The 20,899-nt window shown below is 43.2% G+C and overlaps 1 protein-coding gene and 1 long non-coding RNA gene across 2 annotated transcripts in view; both read right to left on the bottom strand.

Moving 5' to 3' along the window:
- The window catches only part of FBXL17 (F-box and leucine rich repeat protein 17), a 276,492-nt gene extending 260,129 nt beyond the window's left edge, over window positions 1–16,363 (bottom strand). Inside the window, exons 1-2 of the mRNA XM_039567060.1 lie at window positions 15,494–16,363; window positions 1,907–2,029 (exon numbers count right to left, since the gene is read on the bottom strand). Coding sequence (XP_039422994.1) covers window positions 1,907–2,029; window positions 15,494–16,219 — 849 coding nt within the window. The 5' untranslated portion in view covers window positions 16,220–16,363. The remainder of the gene's footprint in view (window positions 1–1,906; window positions 2,030–15,493) is intronic.
- On the bottom strand, window positions 9,457–10,583 carry LOC120411501. Its single transcript, XR_005603831.1, has 3 exons — window positions 10,492–10,583; window positions 9,660–9,790; window positions 9,457–9,568 (listed from the first exon to the last, which is right to left on the bottom strand). It is a non-coding gene; the product is annotated as an uncharacterized LOC120411501 (long non-coding RNA).
- Window positions 16,364–20,899: the final 4,536 nt, after the last annotated feature.

Raw genomic sequence — 20,899 nt, 5'->3', positions numbered from 1 at the left:
AAACAAAGGGCACAGAGACCTGTGACACAGCCAGGTGAGGACACTTGGAAACGCAGCAGGAGCCAAGGGCACCCAGATGTACCCAGGCACAGACTGTGAGGGCATAAAAGCCCAGGAGGTTGGGGTTGCGGGTCCCTCCTCCTCCAGCTTGAGCTGTTATTCTGTTGCTGCCCAGTGATTACATTATTTTAAGGACCCAGAAGTTTGAGACTCTGCAGTGCGAAACCTGAAGTTGACCCAGTAAGGAAACTTGTCTGACTGTGTGAGTGTGGTGTGTGCAGGGCATCCATCACCTCCCTGGGGCCACAAGTGCAGGGGGGCTTTGGTCCCAAGTGGGTGGTGGGTGCTAGAGTGGCTGACAGAGCAGCGTCTGGACACGCTGCAAAGTTGCCTTAATACCTTTGTAAAAAACCATTCCATCCATTTTGCATCTATACCCATTGTAGTTAGCCAAAAGGACAATAATCTTAAAAGAAGACAATCACATAAAGGACGATTCGGAAATACTTATCCATCACTTGGCATAGATGAGATTTATCTTTAACCAAAGACGGCAGGAGAGCAACACGAATCCCTTTTGGCTTTTATCTTATACAGCTGAGGAACAGTCTTTGCTGCAATCAATCTGTTTTTCACTCATAGCAAGTCAAACCTTTTTTCTTGCTCTTTCATCAGGCAGGTGTTAAGATGGAAAAGAACTGTCCTGGTTTTGCCTGGGGTAGAAGTAATTTTCTTCACAGTGACTAGTATGGGACTGTGTTTTGGATTTGTGCTGGTTTTCATATTGCTGAACAGGGATTGCATAGAGCCAAGGCTTTTTCTGCTTTTCACATGGCCATGCTGGCAAAGAGGGTGGGAGGGAACACAGGACAGGCGACCCTAATTGACCAAAGGGATATTCCAGACCATGTGGCACTGTGCTCAGTGTATAAAGTGAGGAGAAGAAGGAGGAAGGCGGGAACATTTCCAGTGATGGGGTTTGTCTTTCCGCATCATCGTTCTGTGTGATAGGGTCCTGCTCTGCTGGGGATGGCTGAGCAACTGCCAGCTGACAGGAAGCAGTGAATTAATTCTTTGTCTTGCTTTTTTTGTGTATGTGTGCGTAACTTTTGCTTTCCTCATTAAACTGTCTTTAAACCCATGAATTTTGTAGCTTTTACTCTTCCAGTTCTCTCCCCAACCCTACTGGTGGGGGAGTGAGGAAGCAGCTGCCTGAGCCTTGACTGCTGGCTGGGGTTAAACCACAACAATGACAAATTGCAAAGAAAAAAAATCCTTCTTCAAACGCAACCCTCCAGTTGTTATTTCTCTGTACCCTGTATTTTCATGAAACTCTCAAGATACTATTTATAAACCCCTGCAAGTCACCACTCAACAAGAAACCTAAGGGCGGTGGCGTTTCCAAGGAGCAAAGTTACCCTGTACAATTTAAAGCTCAGGTCCTAGGGATCTCACTAAATTGAATCCACAAATATTTCATTCTAGGATCAGCTAAAGGCCTTAAAGAAAAAAAAGAAAATTTGTTAAAACAAACAGAGCAAGCACCATGTATGTGACCATTCTTTCAACTACGGCATCCTCAGAAATGCTCATGTTTGTCTTTGAATTAATAAGAGGTCTGATAGTTCCAGACCACCTGATGCAGAGTTGAGACAGGTAACCCACAACCCATGTCATAGAGCACTTGTGCTCACACTGTTTCACAACTGATTTCAGAAAAAATGCACTATATTTAAAGGAACCAATCTAAGGGTCCAGACATTTTCAGCTAATAGCAGAAAAATCTGCGAAAGTACAGGTGTCACCATGTTACGTGTTTCTTTTGTTTACCCCTAGTCAAAAGTACAAGTTCTAAGAACAAATTCTTAGTAATCAAAACAATTCTTCCACAATGCTATTTTCATACCTGCTGACGACTACTGAGATCCAGTTGCTTCCAAAACTGAAAATCTAAACAAAGGTCACGCCAATATTTACAGACTAATGACACTGAAAGGCAACGCTCATTCAGAGATAAGTTGGAAAATATCTGGAAAGAAAGAAAACAAAAAAATTGTCAGATGTAATCATATTTTAGAGACAAAAATATTTTATTACAAATGCATGTTGTAAAAGAAAAGTATTAGCATGCATTATAACACACAGATCTAGTACTTGCCTCCAGCTTGATTAGTCAGACAATAACAAAAAAACCTACATCCCACAAGAACTGACAGTATTAGTAAATCACATTAGCATAACCAACCATAGAATATATCCTACTTAAGTACTCATTTCATAGACTAAGTTTCAAAATTGCTTCTGAGATGGCACACCTAAAGAATTACAAATGTTATTTGCAAGCCATTTAAAAAGTGCTTTCATTCCCATCCTGAAATGGATGGAAAATCTTTCTTTTTATTTTTTAAACTAAACTGGTAAGAAGAGTCATAAAGGTATTAAAACATCAAGTCTTGTGGGAAGGGGGCACGGAATGGTAGAGCAGATTAGCAGAGTAAATCAGTGTCACAGAAGAGAACTTAAACATAAAATTAGCCTTTTATACCCCAAGGTTTTGAGCACTGTAGCAGCTGGCAAAAAAAAAAAAAAAGAATAAACTGTAACTTTATAGCAACCTCATAAATTGCTATAACATGTATTACATTAATCCCTGTCTTAAAAGTACTGTTGCTTACTAATAAATATAAAAATGAGGTCTGTGAAGAGTTCACATGAAGGTACCCTGCCACCACAAATGAACTTAAATCTACATGTGATCCTATAATGGGAAAAGGCAGTAGTGGCATTATACCTACACAGGAGTACAGACCGCAAAACATTAAAAAGTCCTCCCACTGATCTGAGGACATCAAGTACTAAATAGAAGTACTATTGCCAATCTCAGGCAATTTTCTCAAGAAAATCTGAAAATATTGGACAGTATCCATAGGAAAGCACTGAAGTCTAGAAAATATGAAAACATTCAAGGAAACTACTAGGACTGTTTAGTCAAGGAAAAGGGATGGCAAAGAGGAAAACACACATGCAGGAAAAAAGGAGTAATGAAGCATTGAACTATAATGGTAACTTAACAGAACTCTGGTCATTGGGTGGTCTTTGGAAGAGACTAGACAACGAACTGTCAAGAATAACAACCATAATTGTACCCTCTGTTCTAGGGGATGGCTTATCCCAGCAGTTTTAAATACATATATCCCTACAAGAACCCTTGATGAAGCAGAGCTCTAATACGAGGGGAGGAGGTCAAATTCATGACACTATAAATGCTTGCAAGATTTATCATTCCCCTCTTTTTCCAGCAATGAGAAACTTTCAATCTCTTATGCAAGACTCCTCAGTGTTGAAGGATTGTGCGTGAACCGCATTTCCCCACAGGCCTTGCTTGGCCATTACCAGAGTCAGTGTCTGCTTCTCATGAGGGAACCAGTTAAAGACAGCAGACAGAAGTGCAAACAAAACAACCAGTGTCTGCTTTCTTCCTGCAGATCTTGTCTGTACTGGCAAGACCACGCACAGAACCAGAAGGTGGCTGCAATCAGCACTCAAAAAATACCATTGCCCTCAGTCAAGCAGAAAGAAAGCGCTGAATAGTAAGTGGCAATCTGGCATCTGACATTTCTGCTGCAAAAGAGTAATTCTAAACATTAGAAAAGGTGATAGTCTGATGATGCTCAGTAATTCTAAGTTATAAGAGCAGTAGGAAATTTGAGTTCCTGCTACTGGTATGAAACAGAAAACTGAATCTTCTAACAGTTATAAAAAACTTAGAAGAGAACAAAGCAACATGATCCACATGATGTTTAGACAGACATTTGACTGACTCCAGTTAATATTAACAAAGGATATCAAGGTTGGCATTACAAAATACTTCCAACTAATCTTTACTCAAGTGAGAAATAAAGTATGTTTATTTGTAGAAATACCACCTTTACTTTGAGAAACAACAGCTTGCGGTTCTGAAGAACATAGTAAACATGAAATAGTAAAGACTGCTGCTGATACAGCTGCCACTGTTAAAATGAAAGCCGCCCATAAATAATTTTTGTATTTTATTTTGTTTATACTGTGTTGGCATGGCATGGTTTTGAGAGTAGGGGGGCTACAAAGGCAGTTTCTTTGAGAAGCTGCTAGAACGTTCCCTCACATCTTAGAGAGCCAGTGTCAGCCGGCTCCCAAGATGGACCCATGCTGGTCAAGGCTGAGTCTGTCGGTGATGGCAGTCGCACCTCTGGGATAATGCAAGAAGGAAAAAAAAAAAAAATTCATCAAGCAAGTTGCAACCAGAGACGACAGAGTGAGAACATGTGATGAAGAAGGAGCAGCAGAAACAAGATATGATGAACTGACGGTAACCCCTATTCTGGTACTCCTGAATGGCGGGGGGAGGTAGAGAATTGTGAATTAAGTTAGGCCAGGGAAGGAGGGAAAGGTTAGGAAAGATGTAGGTTTTACTTCTCATTATACTGCTCTGATTTGACTGGTAATAAAGTCAACCAATTTCCCCAAGTTCAGCCTGTTTTACCCAGGACAGTAATCACTGAGTGATCTCTCCCTGTCGTGAACCTTTCCTCATGTTTTCTCTCACCAGTCAAGAAGGGGGGTGCCAGGGCTTTGGAAGGGAACCTGGTGTCCAGCCAGGATCAACCCAGCACACTACCATCCCAACAAAAGCTGAAAGCCCTCACAAATCACAGACCTACTGCTAACCTGTTACTCCCGCATGAAACAGCTGTAGCAACCACAAAACAAAAAAGAAACAAGTTTGATTGTGTACTTGACACAAACAGTACTGCTGCATAGAAAATACTCTGAAAAACGTCCAAAAGCATTTGTAGCCATGTTTTAGTCCATGCTGTACTCAAGTCTAGAAGCAGAGACAATTAAGAAGTACAGGTGCTGCAAACTGACTTCTTACAAAACAGTGAGTGAGGCCACCAGGACGAGAAGTGATACCAAGTCTTTGCAGAAGTCCCAGCACACACAGGAGTAACCCTGTAAGCTACACAAGCGGTAGTGCTCAAAAACAAGGTCTTGCCAGTTTTATTGTCTGTAGTAGCTGTAAAAGTTCCAGCTATAAAAGGATGCTGAATAATGCCATGTAAAACATCAGCTTCTCTTCAGAGCTCGCAATTGTTAAAAGACGACGTATTGAATTACACTAAATGGAACTTAGTAGCAAGGACTATACTATTCCAGGTGGTGGCACATCACCCTTACATTAAGGGATTAGCCTCATTACTGGTTAAAATACTACACTAATGCATAAAATGCTTTGACTCACTTTGATGACTTCAGCACCCTTTAATTCAGTATTATTCTCTAGATACATACTGATACTGTGGCAGCTTAATTTTCCTGACTTAAATTTTCTAATTCCCAAGGATGTATAAACACAGCTGGAATCTAAAACCGTTCCTACCCACAAGGCTGTTCATTTAACTCCTGCTTATGACAGAGAACTTTGAAGGCAATGGTTCTACTAGTTAGCACATTTAATTCCTGAAAATTGTACTCAAACATGTACACTTTCATATCCACCATTCAATTTGTTCCCCCTCAACTCTGCCTAATCCCCCTTCCAAACACCAGAATATCCTTCAGCACTGTAAAGGAAAAAAAAAGTCTAATAGCTTTTTCTAGAACCATTTTACATTTCTTTTTTCCCTCTGTTGGCAAAAGGCAGGGGAAGAGGTAGCAGAGTTCTGGAAAACTCACTCACTCACTCTCTCTAATCTCACCCTCTTCCAGCTCAAATTCCTAATGCAGATGTCAGTTCCTCCTGCTTCACCCTTTCATGTCATTGTTAAGATCAATGTGTTTCTCTTCCCTTCAATGGATGCAAGAGAATCTCTGAGCCTTCAGGCTACATCCCATTCAAGGATACCCAATCTTCCCCACTGACAGCCTTATCATACCTTCCAGACACAGTAAATTCTTTAACAACAAGCTCTTGCTTTGAAATAAAACTGTTCACACACACTCACTGAAGACCAGCAATGCCTTCCTTGCCTCAGTCTTTAACAGCAAGACTGGTTGCTCTCCATGTACCCAGCTCACTGAACTGGAAGACAGGGAGAGGGAGCAGAATGAAGTCCCCCCCATAATCCACAGGGGAATGGTCAGTGACCTGCTACATCACTTAAGACACAGACAAGTCTACGGCACCAAACAGGATCCATGGGCCCCGAAGGAGCTGGTGGAAGTGCTCACCAAGCTGCTTTCAATTATTAACAAACAGTCCTGGCTGCTAACGGGGGCATTTCCAGTTGACTGGATGCTGCCAAATGTGATGCTCATCTACAAGAAAGGCTCGAAGGAGGATCCAGGGAACCACAATGCTGTCAGTGGTCCTGCATAAGGGTATGGAGCAGATCATTTCAAGTGTCATTACGTGGCACATACAGGACAACCAGGAGTGAGGCCCAGCCAGCAGTGGTTTGTGAAAGGCAAGTCCTGCTTGACCAACCTGGTCTCCTCCCATGACCAGGTGACCTGCTTGGTGTAATGAGTGAAAAGCTGTTAATTTTGTCTGCCTGGAATTCAGTAAAGTCTTTGACACAGTTTGCTTTGACACAGCACTCTCCTGGAGAAACTGTCTGCTCACAGCTTGCGTGGGTGCACTGTTTACTGGGTAAAAAATTTCGCTGGACAGCCAGGCCCAGGGAGTGCTGGTGAATGGAGTTACACCCAGTTGGCCACCAGAAATAGTGCAGGAGCAGGACCAGGGCAGTGACCATTCCCCTGCACCGGGCACTGGTGAAGCCACACCTCAATCCTGTGGTCAGTTTTGAGTCACTCACTACCACAAAAATCCTGAGGTACTGGTGTGCGTCCAGAGAAGGGCACTGGAGCTGGGGCAGGGTCTGGAGCACAAGTCTGATGGGGAGCAGCTGAGGGAACTGGGGGTGTTCAGCCTGGAGAAAAGGAGGCCCAGGGGGGACCTTAGCATCTCTACAACTGCCTATAACAAGGGTGTAGCCATGTGGGTGCTGGGGTCTTCTCCCAGGCAAAAAGTGACAGGACAATAAGAAATAGCTTCAAGTTGAGGCAGGGGAGGTTTAGTTCAGACATTAGGAAAAATTTCTTCACTGAAAGGGCTATCCAGCACTGGAACACGCTGCTCAAGGCAGTCGTGGAGTCACCATCCCTGAAGGTTATTTAAAAGACACATAGATGTGGCACTTAGGGGCATGGATTATTGGTAGACTTGGCAGTACCAGGTTAATGGTTGGATTTAATGATCTTAGGAGATGTTTTCCAACCTAACTGATCCTACGTCAGAAAGAAAACACAAAAATGCAATGCCCAGGACAGCAAAAGTCAACTAACAGATATAGGTAGTTTTCAGTCAAATCACATTCAATCTACTGAACTCAATTCAAACAGCCTTCTTTTATGTTGATAGATACAACCATATCAATCCCTTACAAGAGAAAGGCCACATTGATTTACTTTTAAACAACAAAGCACAGCTAATTCCACAGTACCCCACCCGAGTCAATCCACCATTCTGAATCAGGTGATGTTCAATTGATTTTAATTCAGCTAAACGAAGTCCTTGCACAGCACAATTCCAACCACCAAAAAACAGTGCCTGACCAAGTTTTGGTGTTTTTTTCAACTTTCTAGAATATTTTGTAAGACCACGGATGAGAAAGGGAGAAAGCAAATGCTGATTAATATTAGTGAAGTGTCCAACCAGAAAAATGAGAAATAAAGTTATTCTGTGCAATTCTCTCCTTTACCACCAAGTCCCTGCATAATGGGCTTCAGACATTACACTCTTAACACTTCCCCACTGTTTCTACATATGCTAGATAGTTCAACCTGCATGTTCAAAAAAGACTGCTTTAAACATCTGTGCTAAATGTTAGTATTTCAGCATTCAGCAGGAACAGAGGAAAAAAACAGCAAAACAAACAAAAACCACCAAAAAACATCCTATAAATACCTTTTTTTAAAAGACTAAAGATCCGCTTTAAAATATCACAAATCCATGTAATAAGTTTATTTAGTGTGTCTTTAAATATTTGGTAATTTTGGCTTTAAATCAAGTTCCTCAAAGTGAATCAAGTGAAGCAGATAACTGCACTTTTAATCAAAGGAAATAATGAAAAGTCAACCACATCCATGCAAGTTACTATGAAAAAAAGCTTGGTAGGAAAAAACTGTGTATGTGGTTGCTATCACAGTATCCTCAACATGAAGTTTTCTAAAAAGTAACTCACATCACCCAAATCAAATGTAAAGTAAACATAAGCATAATTCTAGAAATAATTTTAACCTATCAAAAGACAACCTTAATTTTAAAAAAAATATTTTTAAAAACCATAATCAAGGAGTTAGAATTAATTTGCACAAATTAATTGCACAGAGTAAAGAAACTTTTGCCTCAGCAAAGGATGCAAGAAAATTCAGTTGACTGCTAATACCAGTCTTTAAAAAGATACTCCTAATTTTAAGAATAAGGTATACCTCTATGAACATGAACAAAATACAGGCCCCATGGCAGAAGAGACTGTAAAAGGTGAATCTATGCATCTCCTATTTCTGTCCATCATTTTCATTTGAAAGAAATTGTTTCATTTCTGTGACTGAAGCTCTCCTCTATCAATAAAAAACTTTTGTATTCAAGAACAGGTATCTATAAAATTGTTTTTATTTCACTGTATTAGGTAGATTCATTTGAAACCAAAAAGCTTATGGAATTAACAACAGAAGAACAATAAAATGTACACTCAAACATTTCATGGTGCCTAAGTAAGTTGAGACACTCATTTTTGGAAAACTGCTCATTCGTTTCATCAACTTTTTTAGCAACTAACTAAAATTTTGTTAACAAAAATATTTCTCAAGTACCATTTGACAAAAAGAACATGCTTAGTGCGTGACATTTTACTATGAACTGTAAAATACAGTATTTGCTAATTGCAGGCATAGAGCAGTTAAGCTACCAGGGAGGTTATGTTTATTAAAGGCTGCTTCATTCTATTCAGAAAACTCAAAAATCATATATAAGAGAGGAGGAAGGAAGGAAAGACAAGTATCTGCTTTGTTTTCAAGAGATTTCTTCACTTTGCCCACATAACTTGAAAAGAACAAGGGAAATATGAATGATTCTGAGTTGATGAAAGATGTGAGCACTGAACACACACACCTCTGAAAGGAGCCTCAGTACCCTCATGAAGGAGATTAAGTTAAAAGTGCTCTTGTGATTAAGTAAATTGTGCCAGCCAGGAAAAGCGATGGTGTGATTTCAATCACAGCCAGTATTCTCTTGGCAAGTTGCCATTCACAGCAACAGTTTACCAGTCCCCTACTTTCAGTCACCTGAATTTTTGCACTGGATTTAGTGACTGTACTTAGAGAATGTCTTTTCAGGCAGCTGATCCTAAGGAAAAGTTTTGACGCGTTAGATTGGTGTCAGATTAGCCAGATGAATTTACTCACCCTGCAATCGCATGATCACTCTACAGAGCACAAAGGCAGTGGCAGGAACATGCAGCCAGAGGTTACAAAAGGAGCCAGACACTGCCCTTACCAGACACTTACTCACAGGTTGCCTTAGCTGCAAGGCAAAACACAACTTCAGCTTCTGTCTGTGTGAAATGACTGTCTTCCTAATGGAGGGGAAGAGTCCTGACCAATAAGCAGAGTACCTTTATTTGCAGGAGCTCACAACGTTTTTACTCCCAGAAACCCAACTGTTCTCACTAAAAGACACCAGGTAGTGCTTCTGAGTCACCATGCCAGTTTAAAAGCAGAGGGAGACATTAAAACAAAGCAAAATCTGTGAAAGATCAAACATGGGTCAGGCAACCTGAACAAAAGAAACAAATAAATGAATAGGGAACAAAAGCAGAAGTTACATTTAATTTACTTTACATTCCAACACAACACAACTTGTAAGCTGTTAGTTTTCTCCATGCAATAACACATAGTTTTGGAGATGCAGAACCAGCCAAGACAACACCTAAACAACATTAGGGAAACTTTCACTGCCTGTGAGTGCTAAGGGCTCTATCCCTGTCAGAAAAAGCAGAAATTTCATTCCAAGACATTTCTCCTGCATCACATAGCTCATTCTGTGATGTTAAAACCTACAAGCTTACACAAAAGCCACCTTCTCAAACACATCTCTGCAAAGCAAAACAATTGTTTTTATAATTATGCAACAAATCATAAAATTTATTTTAGAAATTTATCATTGAAAAAATGAGCATATACTGTCTTCTTTTTAGTTACTACTCCACTGGCACACCTTCCCTTCACAACTGTGCCCCTCAACTGCATTCCAGCAGCTCAGTAACAGAACAGTGAACCTCAAACTGATTCATTTCCCTGCTAGAATCACAGGGCGACAGTAACCTTCATAAAAAAACAAAAAGCCAAAAAAACCAAAAGAAATCCGTAACAACTACACTGCTGTGTTGATCATTGCTAAAAAAAAAAGTTCAGGCAAATTAATAGTGGAGTTACAGGACATTTTACCTCCCAGCTGCAGCCACAAAGGTTCAAAACCTGTTCCATGTCTCTTAGTGCTATATTTAAAATACAGTTTGAGTTGAGCAGATTCAACACAAACTTTAGACAGGATAATCTGTTCAGAACACCAGCATACGTAGGAAGGAAAGCTAGTATTACGAAAGTGACTCAATGAACTTGAGGATAAAGTTCAATACAAATGACGTATTTTGATGCCTCTGCCTCCTGACTAGGCAAATAAATATTTTTAAAAAAATTTTTAAAAAAGAAAATCACAGTGCAACTATAACATGCACATGCAGTCTTTTCAGGAATAAATGCCAGCATTCAAAAATCAGAGGACAAAATTAAAGGTCTAGCTCTAGTCTATCAAACCCACTTCCTATTACTCAGATTATCTTAAATTCAGAGCTAGCAGTACAATGACTGCAGCAATGCATTTTGTATCAATCAACATTATCATAAAAAAGCTTGTTAAATTATCATGGCAACAAAAGAAAACCTGTAAGTTATTATTACAAGGGAAGAATGAAAAAAATAAGTAAAAAGCACTGACTAAAGATACAAGGAAAGGAGTCAATAGTCTTTCAAATAATAGTAGCAATATATATGAAAACCCTACATTAAATAAAATACATGCACACTTCTCTTCCCTTTAGAGTGGATTAGCCCTAAGCCAAAACTGACAGAATCTCTGCTCCAGGCACGCGCTCATGCTTTATAAAAATAAGATCAGCAAACTGAGAAAGAGGACCTCAAAAAGAAGACATCATCTATTCTAGACCCTTTTGTTTTGAAGCAAGTTTGAGCACACCCCAACCATTCCTGATAATGCCATTCCTCTTGATGTTTAAAAAAGAATCAATAAATAGAAATCCCAACTTGTCACATAACCTAAGAAACAGGAAACCACTTTTGTTAAAAGTTGGAAAATGATACAGTGTAAGAACACTCAAGTATCTCACCCAAATTAAGGTTATTATTTCCTTCTATACGACAAGGGACAGGAACACAGTTGAACTTCCTATCAATTTTCTCTTAACTAAAGATTGCATCTCAGTCTTTTATATAAAGAAGTGTCATTCAATTTGACCAGAATCTTCCAGCTACTGTAATAGGCCATGTTTTTGATGACCTCTGGCTCTCCTCTGATGCCCCTCACATTTGTGTGTGGGTTTTATAGGGAGATCCCAGTGCCCACAGCCTAATGCAGTACTCTAGCAGAGGCTTTAAAGCACCAAGCACAGGAGAGAATTTCCTTTCTGTGTTTTACATGCACAACTCCTGTTAATAAACTTCAAAAGGAAATCTGAAGTGTTTGAATTGGCTTTCTCTCGTATGCTCACAGTCTGCAGACCATTTTACACCTTTTTTGATTAAACAGCAGCACTGCAAAGAGGTAATAGGTAAAACAGGAAGATTTATTTATTTTTCTATTTTATTTATGCTTTCCAGGAACAAACAGCAGTGAAACTTCAATAGGCACAGATTTGTGACATGTACCACAAAGTTTTCAGAACTTAGTCATATGTCACGGAAGATTTTGTAATTTTCTGTACTGCATGCTTAGAAACAGGTCCCTGTTTGTTGGGGTTTTTTTTTTCCTTCACACATGTCTAGGACACAGTCAAGCTACTTACAGCTGTCTGATCTGTAATTCCTTAATTCCCCTGGAGTTTTAAAGAGAATGGCTTCAAATTACCCTTTAGTAAAAGGTAATCACCCTCCTCTACTAAGACTAAAGATGACATTTTGCCCACTGTGTAACATTGTTTTCTCATATATATTTCAGCAGCCAATGAAAAGCAAAACTCAAAAGCCTGACTATGAAACCACAATTCTTTTATCACTTCATATTGACCAGGATACGTCTTCAGCAGCCAGGAAAACAGGATCAACTGGCACACTGCACCATGAACCTCCCAAACCACTACAGCCCATCTAATGATCTGCAGGCCAGTTTCAGTCTGACAAACCCCACCTTCCATCAAACCCTTAGCTTACAGGAGACTGAACCACTGCAAACAGCAAAACAGCACCCCAGCAGACAAAGTGGCCAGTGGCTTAAGGAGTCCCTGACGTATTTCTTTGGGCTTGTCTTGAGGCCACCTACAGACACTCCTGACAGCTGCTCCTGTACCAGCACCACTGCATCAGGAGGTCACAGATGTAGGAATCAAGAAAAAAACCAGCAGGATCTGTCTCCTGATGCTTCCCAGGATGGAATCTCTTGTCCTTGTATTAAGGTTTGTATCTCCTTTACCTACTGTGAAAAGCTCAGTAAAGATTTTCAGTATATTTGTCTCCCACCCTCTCATAATAAAATGACACCTTTGGAGAAAGGATTATATTTAGGATATTCTATCTGTATCAAAACCCATCATAAGAAGACACTTGTAATCTGTTGACAGGATGCCTGGTTAGAAACCTGAAGTTAAAAGTTCCATAACAGAGTAGTATATTTTGGAAGCAGCCAAAAAAACCCCAAACAATGGAATAGTTAGGAGAGACAGACATACAGATAAAGATACACATATCTTGTGTATGTGTGCATATATATATACATATATATAAAATCTCAAAAAACCAACACAAACCCAACTCGTTAGGACAACTAAGGATTGAAGGGCAAATTTGGGGGTGAATAGGTTGGCTCCTACCACAATGCTGGAAATAATGGCCTATTTCTTCAAAGACATTGCAGAAGGAACTGGACTACAGGGCAACTATAAAGACAAAAATCACTGGGGAAGGTAGATGTCTGTCCTGATTTCAGCTAGGATAGAATTCTTCTCAGTCGCTGGTACAGTGCTTTGTAGGTGGTACAAAATAAATGTATTGTGCATCACATGGATCTCTCTTTCTTGCTCCCTTTTTTATACAAACATTGTTAGTAGCATACTTTATTTCTATTCAGTTATTAAACTGTTCTTATCACAACCCACAAGATATACTTTTTTCCCCTCAGTTCTCCTCCCCACCAGTCTGCAGATGCAGTGAGTGAGTGGCTGCCTACCTAATTTCTAGCAGGGGTTAAAACTAAATACCTAGTTTGCAAAAAAAACCCAACCGAACAAAAGAACCCCACAACCTTGAAAGTACAGGTAAGAATAAAATACTGTGTCTATATAAAATAGAGAAGAGATTAAATAACATTTAAACTAGTCCACAGGTGAAATGGACATGACATCTTTCATCATCAAAGTTACGGTGATGCCTTAGGTTTTAGCTTTTGTACCTTTTAGATCCTGCACTGCCTAGTATGTAACTCTGAAACTTTGTATAGCCTGTTAGCTACTGTTCTCACATTTTGGTTAGATGTAACAAACCCTCTCTGGGCCTGAACTCAAGGACACCTTACTGTGAAATATGTAAACTGAGCCTCTGGACAGGGGGAGCAAACTTGGGGTAATTACATAATTACTTGAAATTATAATTGGGGAATTAACCCTGATATGCAAATGGACCAAACTTATAAAAGTGTGAAAAACCCGTGACCCAGGGTCCATCTTGGGTGGAGCACCTCTGAGGCTTTTGATTCCCAAGGCATACCTTCGAAGGCCCTTCAAATACCTGCTTTTATTCTCTTAATCTTGTGTGGCCTCTCTGTTCAGGTAGCCACTTCAAGGCATCAATGGCAGAGTTAGACATTGGTTTTTTTTGAAAAAGTGAAACTGAGTACTAAACATAACCACAGAAAAGTACTCATACCATTGATCAAAAAGTATTTCAGCTACGCTAATCTAATAAGTCCAGTTTCAAATCCTAAAACCAAGTGTCAAAGAAAAATGTTATTTTCCAGTAACAGTGGCAAACAAATGTATTCCCTTCTAGAAGAACTACAAGACAAAGTTTCAATTCTACAATCACAGATGAGATTAATTCAGATGATAGTTCATGAGTTTTTATTTGCCTAGAATTAATTTGCATAGAGCATCTATGAAATATATCATTACTAAAACACTCATAAGTATTAAAAAAAAAACAACAACAAAAAAAAACCTCAGACCAACCAAACCTCACACAGAATTAGTGTTATGTGCAAGACAGACAGATAAGTAGGTTGTTACTGTTTGAGAACAAAAGAGTAAAGGAAGTATTTTCTACATTGGATGTACAACTAGAAAATATGAACACCAAAAGTCATATCTCACACTCCTCCATTACTATGTCCTGCTTTAAGTTCTGCCATCTGACCTCTGAGAAAGTCCTGCAATCCTAAAAACTTATTCCCCAAAATTTATAGGCACACTCTTATCAGACTATAGAAAACATCACCAGCTCAGTTTCAGCTACACTCCTCTTTTTAGCTAATGTTTAGCTGAAGGAAGTCAGCACAGTGGTCAAGAGACTAGATTAAAAACAGAAAGTAGTTCCAAAAGAGAACAGTATTAAAGAAACAGAAAGACAGCAGAAGGGACAGGAAAGGTGAGACTATTCCTTGGATATACAGTGTAAGAAGTTATGAAAGCATGTAATTCAAGAAGGCTGCAAATACTGTGGAACTACTAGGGCCAAAATTGATCCACAATACACAGCAATAGAAACCGTTTAATAATCAACACTGAAAACTTGTCTGTGTAGCTCCAACACCCACGGAAGCACTAAATACAGTGACAGGCCCCCTTGGCGAGTATTACACCAGTGATGCAAGTAAAAGTCAACTTGGGAAGGGCACCTTACGAAGTTAACGGGTACAGCCAAAACATTTACGAGGACAGCTTCTGGAGCTGAGTTGTGTGTCTGCACCTCCAGGTAATGGCTCACAACGCCGTTTACAACGGCGGAACAGGACAACAAACAGCGAACAGGACACAAACAAAACCCAACAACACCCCCACAACCCTATCTATCTCCACGAAGCCCGGCACTGAGACCGCTCCGGACCGAGCCGGCCTCCTCCGGCTCCCCCCTGCACCGAGTCCGCCCGGCGACACCGGCCTGGCACAGTCCCTTCCCACATCCTCAAAGAGAGGGCTGGCCCGTCCATCCCCCCACCCCGACCCACCTTGAGGAGGATGGAGGGCGGCAGCTGGTTGATGTCCGGGGTGGGCGGCGGCGGCAGCTCCCGGCAACTGTCGCCGGGGTACTCCAGCGGCTCTTCGCAGCCCGCCTCGCCGCCCCGCTCCTTCTCCTCCTCCCGGCCCTGCTCCTTCTCCTCCTCGGGTGCGGGAGGCGGCGGCGAGGCGGGCTGGCCCCCGCCGCTCTGCCCGGCGGTGCCCCCGCCGCTCTCCCCCGCGGCGCCGGGCAGGGCGAGCAGCTGCGGCTCCGCCGGGCACTGGCAGGCACCGGGCTCGGGCTCGGCGGCAGCGCAGCGCGGCTGCTTGCAGGGCGGGCAGGCGGGCAGCCCGGCCCCCTTGCGCTTGCACACCATCTCGGAGGAGACCTCGCCGGGCGGCCCCAGGAGGCCCCGCACCGGCGAGGGCAGCAGGCCGGAGAGGAAGAGGCGTTGGCAGCGGCCCGGCGGCTCCCAGGCGGCGGGCGCCAGGCGCAGGAGGCGGCGGGCCACGCGCTGCTCCGCGACGCTCAGCGACACGTAGGGCGGCGGCAGCAGCGGGTCTCCGGCGGGCAGCGGCTGCTCCGGGGCGGGAGGGCTAGCGCCGTGCACGATGAAGCAGAGCATGCAGGGCCCGCGCAGGAAGCAGCTCCGGCTGCGCGGCGGCACCTTCCCCCGCGGGCGGCGGCGGCGGTCCCGGCTCAGGCTCCTTGCCTCCTTCGAGAGCAGGTGGCCCATATAGGAGGGGAGGCGGCGGCAGCGGAAGGGCGGGTGTCACCTGCGGGAGGCGGCGCCGGGAGCTGACATGCTGCCGGCGGGCCGGGGCAGGAGGTGGCGGCGGCGGCGGCGGGGCTGGTTCCGGGACGCCGAGAGGGAGGGAGGGAGGGAGAGAGGCAGAAGCTTCCGCTACCGCCGGCCTGACCTCCCCCGGGGAGCGGGGGCGGCGCTCCGCGGGCCGGCGCTGCTGCCGCCAGCGGCCGCGCTGGGGCGGGAGGAGGCTGCGCCGCGGGTGCGTGAGGGTGGGTGCCTGTCGTGTGCCTGCCGTGTGTCCCTGTGCGTCACTTCAGTGCACTCGCCGTGTAAATGCGGGTCGACAAACTGCATACGGCACGTACGCGTGTCATATATGCGTGTATGCGTTATCACGGAATCCTTAAGGTTGGAAGGGACCTCTGGAGATCATCTCGTCCAACCCCCTGCCAAGGCAGGGTCAGCTGGAGCAGGTAGCACAGGAACGTACCCAGGTGGGCTTGGAATTTCCTCAGAGAAGAAGACGCCACGGCCTACCTTGTCTATTGCTCTGCTACCCTCAACGTGACGTTCTTGTTGAGGTGGAATTTCCTGTGTTTTAATTTATAGTCATTGCCCCCTGTCCTGTCACTGGGCACCACTGAAAAGAGTCTGGGACCATACCGTTGGCACCAGCCTTGGAGATATTTATACACATTACTGAGAATCCATTTCACTCTTCTCTAAACTAAACGGGCCCAGATCGTGCAGTCTCTCCTTATAAGAGAGATGCTCCCGACCCATCACCATCTTTGTAGCCTCCTCTGGACCCCCTCCCTTAGCTCATTGCCTTATATATGCATACATAAGATGTATAAAATACATGCATATTTTTGAGTAACTGAAATAAAAGGTTTTTTGGGTTACTCCTTGTAAGGAAATATGAGAGGATCCCTGCCCACTGGTCTCTACAGCAGGACAGTAGCTGAGGTTTTGTAGTGGCAAAGCAACACAAGCTGAGAGACCACCAAGAGCAGTCTTCCAAGTTTTCCTCTGTCAACGCCTTCTTCCCACCAACACTCTCCGTAAAATAATGGTTTTCTACTGTTCTAATTCATTGTACACCCAGAACCAGGGCTCATATGGGATCTCCAACTCCCTATGCCATCCTGGAGACAGTCACCTCTAACTGGAGTGTATTGAACCTCTATGTAGGTGCCCAGGTGTGTAAATCCTTGCTGGAGGCTGCACTGTTTTAGTTAAGACTCTGCTTAGTGCCTAGCAAAAACGATTTGTTTCAGCATTCAGTTCTAAACTGTTGACTTAGCTGTGTAGGCTTAGATATATAGTTTAAATATATGTGCAATTTTGTCTTTAGTAAAAGGTGTTTGGGGAAGGAGAAGGCAAGTTATAGCTAGAGTATATATGGTGCAGTAATAATATTAAATAAAAAAGGGCACAACAAGAAATGTACAGTATTTTATTTTGTGCAGCACATCTTTTGGCCTTTTGCCAAGGGACGAGTTATGTTAGAATTAAAATACCCATGCTGCTATTATTTTTGTCTGCTGCCTCTGTTATTAGTCTTCAGCAGCTCTGTAAAAATGTGTTTCCTATGAGAAAAGTACTAAATATACCTTTGGATAAAAGTAGAGCAATAGAATATTTTGTTTGGATTTACAAATCAATGAGATTCATCAATACAAACCACAGCAAAGTTTTGCAAAAAAATTGGCAAAGGCCTTTTCTGCTCTGTTGGGAGAATGGGTTGAAAAGCAGAAGACAGCTGGAAGTAGCTCTTGATGAGACTATGTGAACAGCCAGTCGTCCTCTTACATGGACTGAGTTTAACATTGCCTGCTCTGCACTTGTGTAGCCCAGGTGTTGCTTCAGGGCTCCTCCAGTTAGCAAGGTAATGGACATGAATTCACTCTTTGTGCCTTAGCCATAGGTTTGTGGTTGCCCCAGCTGCCTGCCAGTGGCGGGTCACACACTCCCTCTTCCCACAGACTGCAAAATTTTATGTCAGTAAGGAAAAACAAAGACAACATTAAAAGAAGATGGAAGTCCAAGTCAAATCTTCAAACCAATTGGAGCTCAGAATAAATGCTGGCTGCCTTCAACTTCTCCAATGTGTGTCCTTCCCACACAGGCCTCAGTATTTCAAGAACTGCTCCAGAGTGGAGCCCTTCCATGGGTCCAGAGGTCATGTCAGGAGCCTGCTCCAGAAAAGCCTTCTGATGCAGTCACATGTGCCTTTGGATATCCACCTGCTCCGCCATGGGATCCTCCATGGGCTGCCAGTGGTTCTCTGCTCCACCATGGACTCTTCCACGAGTCACAGTCCCTTCAACTCAGGTTCACACTGGAGTTCCAGCCCGTCCAGTATGGCAGCACAGGAGCACAGCAGTGCCCCGGCCACCCCCCAGCCCAGGCACTTTGCCATGGCTGTCACCAAAGTGTTCCCAGGCACAACACACTGAGGTGACCAACAGTGCAGCTGGCAGCAAGATCAGAACAGCCACTGACATGCACTGGACTCCAACAGACAGACAGGAAAGCAAGCCCCATGGAAAGCACAGCAGCCTGCCAATTAATAGCTAAACAGCAGTAACAGCTACAAATTCAGTGTAGCACATTCCAATCAAATCTGCCATGATTTCAACCCTTCAATGCACTACACTGGGTGCCAAAACAACTGACATGTTTCTTTTTTTCATTTTAATCCCTTGTTTTCCTTCAATTTCATTTCTTCTCTTTGTTTTGTTTTCATTTTATTTTTCTCTTTTCCTTGCAATTCATTATTACTACTACTATTCCTATTTCTAAATTTTTAAACTGCTGTTGGTTACCTGAACCCATGAGTTTGTTTCTCACTTTTGCACTTCCAATTCTCTCCCTGTCCCACTAGGGTGGTGGAGTGAGAGGGACTGAGTGAGCAGCCGTGTTTTTCTTAGTTGCCAGCTTGGGTTAAACCACAACTTTGTTTGTCATAAATATATTTGGTATTATTATTTTCCCTTTCAAGTAGATCACAGAATCCATTAGGTTGGAAAAGACCTCTGAGATCATCGAATCCAACCTTTTACCAAACACCACCATATCAACTAGACCTTGGCACTTAAGTACTGCATCCAGTTTTCCTTAAACACCTCCAGGAACAGTGACTCCACCACCTCCCTGGACAGCTCATTCCAAGGTCTAATTACCCTTTCTATGAAGGAATTTTTCCTAGTGTCCAAATTAAACCTTCCCTGGAGCAGCTTAAGACGATATCCTCTTGGATATAGTCACTGGGAGAGGAGACTGACCCACACCTGTCTACAACCACGGGTCAGGGAGTTGCAGAGAGAGTGATAAGGTACACCCCAAGCCTCCTTTTCTCCAGGCACCCAGATTCCTCACCTGCTTCTTATTAGATTTGTGCTCCAGACCCTGCCCCAGTTTTTTTCCCTTCTCTGGACATGCTCCAGCCCCTCAAAGTCCTTCCTGAATTGAGGGACCCAGAACTGGACACAGCACTCGAGGTGTGACCTCAGCAGTGCCCAGCACAGGGGGACGGTCACTGCCCTGCTCCTGCTGCCCCACTATTGCTGACACAGGCCAGGTGCCCTTGGCCTCTTGGCCACCTGGGCACAGCTGGCTCGTATTCAGCTGCTGTTGACCAACACCCCCAGGTCCTTTTTCACCAGGCAGCTTTCCAGCCACTCTGCCCCAGCCTATAGCACTGTATGGAATTGTTGTGGTCTTGTTGAACCTCAGACCATTGGCCTCAGCCCATCAATCCAGCCTTCCAGATCCCTCTGCAGAGACTTCTTGCCACCCAAACTGGTGTTGTCTGTGAATTTGCTAATGGTAGACTCAATCCCCTCATCCAGAGCATCAATAAAGATGTTAAAGAGAACTGGGCCCAACACTGATCCCAGGGGGACACCACCAGTGACCAGATACCAACTGGATCCACCACCATTCCCCTCCACCCACTGGGCCTGGCCATCCAGACAGTTCTTAACCCAGCCAAGAGTGCAAGCTGTGGGCTGCCAGCTTTTCCAGGGAGATTTCATCACAGGCATTGCTGAGGTCCAGGCAGACAACATCCACAGCCTCTCCCTCTTCCACCTGGTGGGTCACCCGGTTACAAAAGGAGATCAAAAAAGACAGAAGATTTTTCCATTGGTTTTATGCCACTCTTGTCTCAGAATTAAATACTTTGTGCAGCTGGGCTACTGTTAGCAGACATAATGTGTATCAGAAGTTACAGTATTTCTGAAGTTGCTGCATGTATAAAATTTTTATCTCTGTAAGTAGGCAAGTTCCAAGGCAATGATGCTGTCACTGCCTTGAGTGCCATGGGGGTCATGGCACCAGGCAGGGCAGGACAGGGCCTCACCAGCTGTGACCAGAGGCAAACTTTATCCACATCCCCATTGTTTTCAAATATCTTTATTACTTAAACCTGTGTATTTATGTACAGCTGTTTCCATCAAGTAGATCTTCAAAGTTCCCCAAAGATTTGCAGTATCTGTATGCAGATGGAAAAACTCTTTCATTTGTTTTCAGTCTCCTATCTGAAGTTGAAACACACTTCTCCCAAAACACCACCCACATCAATTTCTGAACTGTGCAATTCAGTCTAATCAAGATCTCATTCAAAAAGTGAATGGTGTAAGTACCATAACAAAGCTTGGG

Source organism: Corvus cornix, chromosome Z, assembly GCF_000738735.6.
Source record: "Corvus cornix cornix isolate S_Up_H32 chromosome Z, ASM73873v5, whole genome shotgun sequence".
Classification (NCBI taxonomy): domain Eukaryota; kingdom Metazoa; phylum Chordata; class Aves; order Passeriformes; family Corvidae; genus Corvus; species Corvus cornix.
This window is presented reverse-complemented; position numbering and strand designations above follow the sequence as displayed.